Below are 12162 nucleotides of genomic sequence, written 5' to 3'. Positions count from 1 at the left end.
CAGCGTTATAATAATGAAGCTAAATCATTATATATTAATTTTCCATACAATTTCGTATGTGTTTCAAAAGATTGTAACAATCAGGCATCGATCGTGTCCCATCGATTGAGAATAACTAATTTCCTGGTATCTTCATAAAAATAGTTCCCCTCAGTCATACCATGTCTGAATCAGTGATAATCAAAAGATTCAATGTCTGCGGAATATGGCAGCTAGGATTGAATTTCCCATGTAAATTAAGTTCTGAAGTAAATTAAACAGTTCAAAGTTTCACTACTAGATTATTAAACAGGACGCGTAAAAAGCCCAAAAATTCTGCATTTTTGCAGATTCTCATAAATACCGATAGCAAGCCATTTGTACTTATTAGTTAGTTATTTGTAGTTAATTGTAGTTATTTTATAATACATTTATAAAGGATAATGTTTTTTAATTTCGTAAATTGAAGCAAATAACTAGGCCTTTAATGGTACTTTAAGTACGAAGAATGTATAAAGTTCGAAAACTCATATAAGAACCAGCACATGTAAATATAAGTTTTAAAATCAATGTAACAAAAATATATTTTCCATGTAAGAAAAATGTATTATCAAATCTGATATGCAAAACTTAAATTGCCTTAAAACTTGATATAACAATTTTAGTAACACGCCCTTATTTAAATAAGAAATGGTAACTGAGAAATGAGCACCTAAAGAGATAACCCAGACTAGTGAATATTACATATATAAAATAATGGAAGTAATAAATCAGGCCCATCAACACAAATAGCTGTGACAAAGTTATGATTAACACCACCATTATATTTTCCATAATAAATGTAACACAAATTAAGACGTTTATTGTGAACAGCTTTACATTATTCGATTTATTTATCCTCATTGAATTAAATCAATGTATTAAAATATTTTACAAACCGATACTAAGTTGTTACAGAAATAGTTCAATAAAAGAACATTCTGGGCGAAATAATTAGCAATGAAAAGGCTATTTCAAGCGTTTGTTGTCGTAACTTACTGGTACCTGTCCTTTTCTGGACTATTACCTTGGTTTGAAGGTAATATCATAGAAAAATACGAATGGCATGGATAAATGTTTCATAGTGTCCACTGAAAAATAATGTATAGAAAATATAAAAAAGTAACTTACCGAAAGATCAATTCCAGTAAAGAGTTAGCGCTGCTTGAGAAGTTTAACCCAACAATAACAACAACAACAAGTGTCAACCGCAGTCACCAGTCGGCACACATGCACCTTCGGCGTCGTGTATTCGCCCGAATATCCGGCCAATCGCGTGAAAAAACACCCTGACGAGCGCACCCTCGCGCAAACCACCGTTACGCCACCAATTGGGGGCTGCTTTGCGTTCGATTGTCGCCCGTCTTGGGGCCTTTTTTGCTGCGAAGTGACCGGTACGGTCGCGGGTACGCCTCTAGTGCGAAGTCTCGGCCTTCGTTCGGACACTTTCACTTTCGATCCGTAGCCGACGACGACGACGATGGTTTCGTGGAAGGTATTATGGTATATGTTGCGTGGGATGTGGGCCTAGTGGGCGATTGATGATGGACCGTTTTACGAAATATTCGGAGGGTAATTTGCCAAATAATCACGACTCGTTCAAATTATAATTCTAGGGCAGTAACCAATTTTTTTGAATTCATTAAATAACATAAATTGAAAATGATGACGGTTTGTTCAAAAAAATCCCTCTTTTATCTTCAACAGGCCTAATAATTTACAAGCACCCCTATTTTTAACTATTGTATTTATTACCATGAACATATAATTCAATTAAATTTCATGATAAATTGGCGAAGGTATTTTTTGCAAAGATTTAAAACATTCCTGCAGTATCAGTAGCAATACTATTTTTCACCATACTGATTCGATATCTTAAATGATTAAGGAAATTTACATAATACCCAAAACAATTTATTATGTAGTCCTAATAGGAAAAGTCCAAGGAACATTAGAGAACTTATAATATGTCAAAATAGAAATATTAAAATTAATAAATAATTAAATGTACACTATTTAACAATAAGTTAGTAAATTTTTGAATCGCCAGTATAAAAACAAATTTAAATAAATTTCTAATTTAATTATTAATATTATTAATGAATTACACTGTAATACATATGCTTAACAAGTATTACAGTATTCAAAATGAGTGAATTGAATTAAAACATGAAACAAATTAAATTATATTTATTCTGTATTGAAATACCATCATCATTCTTCTCCAAATGTAATCTAATACATAATTTAATTAAAAAGTAAATGAATAAATGGTCGATTTGGATAATGTTTATTATTTTAAATAAAATATATTTGTAAAAGATACTTAATTCAGATATTTATTGAAAATATTTCATTAATCGTCTATAAAAAATGATAAAAACTATTAATTTAGATTTAATTACAACTAAGTTGACATATATTTATATGTTAAAAATAGTTCATTTTATATTCGCCTGTAAAATATACATTATATAAACAAGTTATATAGTTGTAAATTATCCCATTATTAAGTACTATTTTCCCATCCTTTGTATTGACCATTCCTGTTGGCACAGTGGGCAACGGTTATTTTGCTTCACCCATAGAGACATACAGCAATAGTGAAATGAGTGATTGCACTCTCCCCAAACCACAACACAGTCTTGTTTTCCATAAGAGTCCTTTTTGCTCTCTGCTTGACACCTTAAACATGCATCCATAACTTGAACACGACAAATAGCACACGTATCGCACTCAACATCCCAACTCCACATAGCCACAGCATTCCATTTTTTTAACGTAAACATCTTTTCTGGCTTCTGATTATCATCAATACGGTCGTTGTCGTTCTCATCTGCCATTTTATGTGAACTTGTTTTCAGTATATCACTTTTTGTTCAAACTTTTTTTTAAAATTCTTTAATTGCAGAGAATACTTTGTAATCCCATAACCTTACAAAACATCAGCTGTTTAACATGATAAGTTAAAGAGGAAACCTGTAATCTACAAGCTTGTAAAAAAAATATAACCTATAAATTATAAATAATTTATATAAACATATTTTAGTTAGTTAATTTTCTATACCAATTATATCATGACTCATGCTCAAAAAGAAATCCGTAGTATTTATTTTGAAAGAATATTTCATTTTGAAAAAGATTCTTGGAATCTACCAGTTAAAGTTTTTAACACAGACAAATTTACTGTTGACGAATTACAAGATATGAAGCAGTCATTAAATGCAGCGAAAAGCGAACTGAATCATTTTGATTTATTAGAGTGGTCTCACTATACTAAACAAAGAGATGTTGCTGGTTATGTTATGCCCCTTTTGAGAAAGACAGTTCACCCAGAACTTCTAACACAGGTTCATTGGAAGAAAAGTAAAATGTATTATTATTTTATTGACTTTATTATATTTAAGGCTTGGTGCAAGTTTTATGAAATTATTAGTACATTTCCAGTTTTTTCACATTCTGCATCTGATCATTTGAGAAGCCTTCATTTATGTGAAGCTCCAGGAGCATTTGTTTGTGCTTTGAACCATTATATTGTGTTACATTATCCTCATAAAAAGGTACGACTATTATATATACTAGAAAGAACATACTATTTTTATTATTTGTAGTGGTATTGGTTAGCTAGCACTTTGAATCCTCATTTTGAAGGTAATTCATTATCCCAAATGATTCCGGATGATCGACTCATTAATCATACATCTGGACATTGGCTCTTTGGTTTGGATCAAACAGGAAACATTCAGAAATACTATAATCATTGTAATATAGTTGAGAAAGCTACCTCAGAATATATGGTATGTTGATATATACTCCATACTCCACTACGAATTTCATAATCCACTACGGTTGAATATTTACTTAAGGTAGACCTGGTTACAGCAGATGGAAGTATTGATTGTATAGAGGACCCAGGAGAACAGGAGAGATTAGTAGAATTTTTGCAGTATTGTGAAACATTTACAGCTCTAAAGTGTTTAAAAAAAGGTGGGTACAAATATTTGAATCGTTTAAAATAAAATACAAAATATATGTTTTTGTATTCAGGTGGCACTTTTGTACTAAAAATATTTACTATTTTTGAAGATTCTACTATATGTTTACTTTATATGCTCAATTGTTTCTTTGGGAAAGTATGTCTGTTTAAACCATGTTCATCAAAAAGTGGCAATTCAGAATTGTATGTTGTTTGTAGTAGTTTTTATGGTATTGAGGTTGCTAGAAACATATGGAATGACCTAATACAACCTTACAAATTAGGTGGTTTTAAAAGCAACTTTTCAATGTTTGCTCTAACAGATATACCTAAATCATTTCAGACACAAATACTCAATTGTTGTCAATATTTCTTCATTGATAGACAGATACCCATGATTCTAAACAATGTTCATTACTTTTATCATCCTGATGAAAATGAACTGAATGAGCTACACCATTTGAAGACAGTGATTGCTGCATACTACAAAAAGAAATGTGGTTTAAAACCCATACAAAAGAACAGAAAAATTGTTTCATATGCCAAGGTACATGAGAAAAAGAGAAAACTAAGTAATTTTGATTCCATAACAAGTGTTTTTAACAATAGCCTTAGTTTAAATGAAACAGATTTACGGGAGTATTTTAATATTATTCATGGACTCAGAATAGAACATGTTTATACTTCAAAATTTGCATCAATGGAAGATATTAACATGTTAATATCATATACTAATAAAAAACGATCAACGTCATCTTTGTACAGGTTACTCATAGAGTATTTAAAGGATAATTATATTGTAATAAATGTAAGAGATTTTGAATTGGTACCTTATTATCAGTTTCAAAAAGATTTGTTTTTACGACTATCTTCAGCTATTGGACAAAGAAAAAATATGTTTTTATTAAATATACCATTTCACACACATTTCTTAGCCGGTTTATGGAGTGTACTAGCCACTGGCTTTAAGAAAGTATATTTTGGCCTTGGATGGATTTTGTTTTGTGAACCATTAAGCAAATGTAATCAAGTCTTTGATATATGTAATAAGATTCAGGAGTCTTATAAAAATTTAGATTATTCTCAATTTCCATCAGACATTATACAAATTTTTTCTCCTGATGTTTTTAATTCTCATTTGGATCTAGTAGTTGCAGCCTTATCAGTTTGCAACCAGTTTTGTATACCATAAAAATTGTCTAAAATATATAACATTTTTTTTATTACTTTTGTATTATTGTCTAAGTACTTCCTTTCCCTCCTCACCATGCTTATATGTATATAGCTTATGTGCTACCTTTTCTGTGAAGAAGTGAGTGAGTATCTTTGGGGAGTACCTCGTGTCTCTTTGGCAGTCAAATTATAATATTATTATAGCGGACTTAAATATACTTTTTTTCACAGGAAAGACATATCAAATATGGGTGCTTCTAACAAGTGATTAATCAAGGAGAAAAATTTAAATACAAAAGTACAATTCATCCAGTGAAATAGTCTAGAGAGCCATACTGTTTACTTGTTGCAAAACTGTCCTAGGATGAAATCGAACAACGTCGAAAATTACCAAAATATTCGCCTATAAATGAATATCTTTTTAACTAATTATGTCCTAATAATTTAAAATTTTAAAAAGTTTCATAATCGAAATTTACTTTCCTATAGTAATATAGGAACAAAAATTATTAGCACCAGGAGAAAAACAATTAAACAAATATGGAAATGATTAGTTCAGATTTAGTCTTGATATTCGGCTTAGCATGAAGCTGTTTTTAAAATCTTTATTAAGATTTTCAGGTATCAGAATTCAGAGATTGATAATTCAGTTCACAAATATATATATATATATATATATATATATTCGAGTTGGTGAAGAAGACGAAAAATATTTACACATAAAACTCTCACTGATCATAGGTTTTTTTATAGGATATGTGTTTTGCAAGAAACATAAGTTCGATTGGTAAACCTAGTATAAAATTAAGGAAATAAACGAAGGTGAAGAATAAATAACGAATGTCGGTATAGAAGACACAGGGTGAGACTTTTTACCAGAATTATCTATAATAGAGCGGTTTTCTGGCTGTCGAAACATCCCCCTCTTACTCAGCCAGGTTACTGACGTGACTGGGATCATTTTTCTTGTCGAATATCGGAACAGCTGGTGTCCTGTCCTGCCGCCTTTACAACTGCGCCACCAAGTCAGCTTGTTAATGTTGTGTTTTATTGATCAATTTACACCATTTTCCTCTTAATAATTTTTTATATATTAATAAAAATAAAATATTTTAATAATTTCCTAGGTAACACGTATTAATAATATATTGTCAATATAATGGTCGAATAGTTTGAAAGAAAACTGTCAAACTGTCATTGTTTGAATTTACTTCTGACTCACTGACAAGATTATAGTTTCAGAGGTTTTTTCGCATTTATAATTCCTTCTGATTCTTCTTCATTTTCAATTTCATCGGGTTTAAAAACACTAAATGAAAGTCCAATATTTAACTAGATAAAAATAAAATTAATTTAATATTCCATGCATTTCAGAAGGTTGGTAAAAAGTGGGACGCGATTTTTAAAACGTATGGTAGTCTGAAAACTGCCTGGGGCGATGAATCGTAAGTATGTTCTTAAAAAACCGTCAAATCATATTATTACAATTCTAAAGGAACACAGTTTTGTACTGTTTGCTATTGTCAATGCAAATTATGCAGCACTATACTGGACTAACCCATCACATACGCAGAATTCTCAGATGCTTTTTTGAAAAGTAGAGATACTTCCAAAGGCCTAGATTGGATTAGAATTAATAGAACGTTTATAATATAATTTGGAATATAGGTGAGCTACCATCAGTACGGAAATAGTCCATCGGTGATAGACCGGTATCTCTTACCAATCACTTCTGTAAGTTACCAGAGCGACAGTTAGTTGATACATTTCACACAAAGATACGGACGACTCGGTGACCTCAAACTAGGCTTTGTTAAGGGATTTTATACCATAGATAACTTATTATGTTTTGAAAATCATGTTATGGAGGGCTTCAATAAAAGGCAACACACCACCGCAGCATTTAGATTTAGATAATGCCTTTGACGCCATCAAGAGATAGAATGGAAACTGAGTGGCAGGATATATCGCTTCGTACCTTCCTTTCCGCGAAACCGGTCATTTAGAGTTAGAATTAACGGTGTATCTTCATATCCGTAACTAAAGCTTAAACCAGGTTTTTTTTTACAGAGATGCATCGATTCCTTTCCATCATGGGCGGCAGAAGCTCGATTATCATTTGCCAATAGCAAATCGACTACTGTACATGACCCTTGATGAAAACAATATAATAAATAACACTGAACATAAGTTTTTGGGGCTTTATTTGATTACCGCTTCCTCATATTAATTATATTAAAAACACTTGCTTAGCCTGCTTCGATCCATACGATATTACTAACGGCTTCTTCTTATATAAAAAGTTGAACATTATACATAACACTGCTGTAAGTTTATCCCTGGGTGCATTCCAGACGTGTCCAGTAGAGAGTATGTACTGCGAAGCTGAAATGTCCCCTTTGGTAGTACTTAGTGTGTGGGAAAAGATATTGGAATCATTAATGGTGAATGCTTTATTTTGTTATAAAGACCTAAATGCTCATACTTTGAAACTGTATAAAAGGCTCGACCAGGCATTTGTTGGATGAAAATAAACTATGGGAGATCAAAATAAATTATTGCCAACGATCATATATAGAGGACATACCAAGGAAAAGTTTATCTGTATATACCCGACTAAAAATAGGTCATTGTAGGATAGCCCATGAGTTCCTTTTGAAGCTTGAACCTCCCCCGGTTTGCACTGAGTGTAACGCAGCACTCCCAGTAAAACATATTTAATCTTCGGATTCGGATATTTTATATCGGCTTCGCCTCGGGAATCATGACGAGCAGGACCGAGATTTCAACTTTTGGGCTGTGTGGTGTATACGATATTTTTCATAGTCGCTCGAAAATACGTTATTAATTTAACTTTAAATTTTGATGGGCATGTTTTTGATGCCTTCCCCCGATATCAATAGACTTCTTCAGCAAGTGAGTGAGTATCTTTGAGGAGTACCTCGTGTCTCTTTGGCAGTCAAATTATAATATTATAGCGGACTTAAATATACTTTTTTTCACAGGAAAGGCATATCAAATATGGGTGCTTCTAACAAGTGATTAATCAAGGAGAAAAAATTAAACACAAAAGTACAATTCATCCAGTAAAATAGTCTAGAGAGCCATACTGTTTACTTGTTGCAAAACTGTCCTAGGATGAAATCGAACAACGTTGAAAGTTACCAAAATACGCAGCACTCCCAGTAAAACATATTTAATCTTCGGATTCGGATATTTTATATCGGCTTCGCCTCGGGAATCATGACGAGCAGGACCGAGAGTTCAATTTTTGGGCTGTGTGGTGTATACGATTTTTTTCATAGTCGCTCGAAAGTACGTTATTAATTTAACTTTAAATTTTGATGGGCATGTTTTTGATGCCTGCCCCCGACACCAATAGACTTCCTCAGCAACGTATCTGTATTTATTATCAATCGCGCTTCTGTATCAAAATTTCCTATAACATCTTCCTCGTCCGATTCATTAGTGATTTAACTTCAAAGGAAATTTTGGGGAAATGTTTCGCAACGTCCAACATGTAGATGTCGGTACCGTTAACTTATTAATTGTTTTATTCGCTATGCTAGGAGCCGCGACGGGATCTGATTGGTTCATTTCGTTTTATGATTTGTTTATTTCGTACGCCATTTTCAATGTGCCCTATATAGATAACAGTGTGGTTAGCTTTTTATAAAGTTAATACATTAAATTATTATTTTATTTTATTAGTATATACAAGTACCCGACGATCTTTAAGAAATGAGTAGAAACATTAAAAAACCTAAACTGTTAGGGTTAAACATAAAACAGATTTATGATCGTTACCATGTCAGATATTTTTGTGATACATTTAAACTTTCTTTTTAAGTACTTATGAACAATTTAGTGATGGTGAAAATAATACCACGAGCCCAGAATATGTACAAATGGTGGATCAAAATCAAATTGACATAGAAGGTAAATAGAAGGAGTCAGTCACATTTCTGTTCATAATTGTTACCATTAATTTCTAAACTGTCTTACTACATTTGTAGTGCCTATTTCCATCGTTCCAGGCCCACAAACAGGGTGTTCGAAGCAAGTATCATCGACGTTTGAACAAACTCCAGGAGGTAATGGTAAAGTTTGTATTCATTCAGTCATTACCCCCTTTTCTGCTCATTCTTACCGTTAATTACTTGACTCTATAACTTCAATCCAGATGTTCCTGTAAGAGCAAACAAAGTTTTACGTTGCAGAGTAGTGTACATCTCAGGTTATTTAGTAAAACTTTTGAAAAAAGAAATTAGGTATGATTTTTGTTTACATACAATTATGAATAAATAGGTAGACCCACAAAGCGAGAGTGATTCTATATAAATAATATCTCGTGCCTCAAACTTCAACAAAATTGACAGCATACAGTAGGTCTTTGAGCTATGTCTTATTTTGTTCAGCGATTTCGCCACGTCGATAATATAATAAAATGATTGTCAAATGTTAAAAAAAGTAAATTTAAAACCCTTCAATTGTACATTCCATAATGATTTTTCGGATAAAATATTAAAAGTACTAACAAGGTGTGCTATATACTTTTGAGTAAAACAGGTGAACAGAATATTAAGAGGGAGATACTTAAAGTTTGCTTTCAGTATAAGAAAACAAAAAGGAAAAAGACGGAAGAGGTAATTTTGATTTGCAATGCATCAAAGTTTTTTGCTTATGGTTTTATATATAACTATATAATATTTATATTTTATAAATATATTTATTTTTATATTATATTTATATTTTGTAGATAAATTTACATTATATATTTATATTTTTTTATAGATTATATTTATATTAATTTATTTTTACATATTATATTTATATTTAATTGAGTTTTATTTAATAAATTTATTTCAGAAAAAATTGGTTTGGTTTGGTTTGGTTTGGCTGTCACGTGCCAAACTTTACTAATGAGCCAATCAAATGTCTTCACAGTAAAATATTTTTCTTACGGGTGCCTGTAATGGAGATTTAAGTTGACCAATCAAATTACTTGAAAGGCCCATTATGGCGCCCTATGGATGCTAGGCATAGCAAAATTTGCGCCACAGTCCCCTGTTGAGTTGCATCTCTATTACTCTATAATGATAACGTATTGTTAATTTTTTCTGGATTATTGAATCGAGTGACGACAAAACAGCATTGATGATTATTTTTAAGGTTAGAGTTAGCAGCGTTAGTGACAGCGGTAAACAATTTGTTGTAGCGACAGAATAAATATCCTTAGATACGAGTATAAATACACATAAGCAATTCTTTCCTCCCGCGGTTATAGAGGGCGTGGGTGTACTTCTCAGTAGTACGAAAGTACGTACTTTTGACCGAGGTATGAAAAATATATAATTGTTATTGCACATCTTGTTTTTTCTTTTTTTTTTCCTATAACAAAAATTATTTTAAAACTAAATATTTTTATAAAAAGGTCTTGGTATTGCTTGTAATATATTATAAAAGAATAGAATTTATCAAAGTTTGAATCACAGAGGAATAGAGATTCAATTTTATAGGAAATTTTTGGGAATTGTTTCGCGACGTCCAACATCTAAATGTCGCTACTATTAACTTATTATTTGCTTTAATCGCTATACTAAGAGCCGCGACGGGATATGATTGACTCATTTCGTTTCTATAGTGCCTTTATTGTTTATTTAGTTTGAGCGCCATTTTCAGTATGCCTGACGTAAGACTTTAGATTTTTATAACGTTTAGAGGTTAATTTATAAGAAATGCAGAATCGTTTTACTTCGAAAAAGTATTTGGCTGCCTTTAAAGAATGATTGATAATGTTAAAAGTTCCAAACTGACTTAATTAAAAATCAAAGACATTTATGGCAGTTACAGCATGTTTCATAGTTCAACAACCACTGAAATAGTAGCCAGATGAAGAGAGGATTAACCGAATAGTGTACTACTAATAATCAATTCCGTCCAATATACTAGTAATTTTGCTGCAAAGTAATTCAGGACTTAAATAGTGCTTATTGCTTAAGTAAGAACACATTTGTTAAAGTGCCATCAGTTAAAAATTTAATAACTACCTCATTGCATAAAAAAATGTGTAATTATCCGAATAAATATATTGGCTTAAGGCTATTTAACCAAAATAGTTTGAATATACTTTGAATCTATTACAGCTCCTGGGTTCAGGAATATACATTCTTCGGCTAGTATGTTTGTGAAATCATTTAAAGTGCTCATCATCAGTACATTCAATACTAACGGGGGATGTATTGCCAGAAGTTGCGACATTGCAACTTCACTCTATACTTTCAATTCCAGATGTCCCTATACGAAAGACCAAGGCAAGGCAATATCGTACGTCCCAGAAAATTGTTTTATTATACTGTCAGTAGGTTTCTGAGCTATTTGCTATATTTCATCCCGTGACATTGCCACGTCGATAATGTATATAACACATTTTTTTAATCAAATATCTTTAAAAATTGTAAATTTAAAATATTTTAATTATACACTACATAATGATATTCCAGATAGAATATTAAAATAATAAGGAGCGCCATATACTTTTGGATAGAACAGGTAAACAGAATTTTAATAGGGAAAGACTCATAATTTGCTTTCAGTATAAGAAAAGGGAAAAGACAGAAGATATTATTTTGGTTCGTTCCAAAGTTCTTTGTTTATTTTTATGTGTATGACGTCAGTCCTGTCGCGTACCAAACTTTATCAAATAACCAATCAAATATCTTCACAAAAAAATGATTCTCTTACATGCCTATAATGGAGATTTAAATTGACCAATCAAATTATTTGAATGGACGATATAACCCCATCTGGATGTTGGCAAAGCAAAACTTTTCTCCAGAGACCCTTATTGAGTTTTCTCTCTATTACTTTATGGTTTGAACACTGTCACAGAGTTTTGTGACAGAAACTTATAGGAAACTTGAGGAAATGTCCAATGCATACCTGTTTTGACCAGTATTTTGAGTAAATTTTAATGTTAAATTAAATTCTAAAAA

General features: G+C 31.6%; 2 protein-coding genes across 9 annotated transcripts in view; one reads left to right on the top strand and one right to left on the bottom strand.

Annotated features, from left to right (window-relative positions):
- Positions 1-1458, bottom strand: part of form3 (FH2 domain-containing protein formin 3) — an 89924-nt gene extending 88466 nt beyond the window's left edge. The window contains exon 1 of one of the 2 annotated variants that reach the window (XM_076419277.1): positions 1150-1458. The gene's annotated coding sequence lies outside the window, so the exon portion shown is untranslated. The remainder of the gene's footprint in view (positions 1-1149) is intronic. The other variant, XM_076419279.1, reaches the window with a different exon arrangement.
- A 1431-nt stretch (positions 1459-2889) lies between these two features.
- Positions 2890-7357, top strand: aft (cap methyltransferase 2). 7 transcript variants are annotated; one of them, XM_076419281.1, is made up of 6 exons: positions 2890-3014; positions 3068-3368; positions 3426-3578; positions 3630-3815; positions 3885-4005; positions 4066-5217. In XM_076419281.1, the coding sequence occupies exons 2-6, from the start codon at positions 3096-3098 to the stop codon at positions 5184-5186; spliced, it is 1854 nt and encodes a 617-aa protein (XP_076275396.1). In that variant the 5' UTR covers positions 2890-3014; positions 3068-3095; the 3' UTR covers positions 5187-5217. The 7 variants fall into 7 exon arrangements, 4 of the variants coding, with proteins under 4 accessions (XP_076275396.1, XP_076275395.1, XP_076275397.1 ...); XM_076419280.1 differs by having other exon boundaries at positions 3003-3368; XR_013008488.1 differs by lacking the exon at positions 4066-5217 and adding an exon at positions 7238-7357 and having other exon boundaries at positions 3004-3368; positions 3889-4005.
- Positions 7358-12162: the final 4805 nt, after the last annotated feature.

The sequence above is a fragment of the Rhynchophorus ferrugineus genome, unplaced genomic scaffold, assembly GCF_030347505.1.
Source record: "Rhynchophorus ferrugineus isolate W39M unplaced genomic scaffold, kcgeb_rfMv2 rfM1, whole genome shotgun sequence".
Taxonomy (NCBI): Eukaryota; Metazoa; Arthropoda; class Insecta; order Coleoptera; family Curculionidae; genus Rhynchophorus; species Rhynchophorus ferrugineus.
Note: the sequence above shows the minus strand (reverse complement) of the source record. Positions and strands in the feature narration are given on the sequence as shown.

Coding starts and splice junctions, on each gene's coding strand:
- aft (XM_076419281.1), top strand. CDS start 3,096: ATGACTCATGCTCAAAAAGAAATCCGTAGTATTTATTTTGAAAGAATA. Junction 3,369..3,425: donor ACCCAGAACTTCTAACACAG/GTTCATTGGAAG, acceptor ATTATATTTAAG/GCTTGGTGCAAGTTTTATGA. Junction 3,579..3,629: donor TACATTATCCTCATAAAAAG/GTACGACTATTA, acceptor TATTATTTGTAG/TGGTATTGGTTAGCTAGCAC.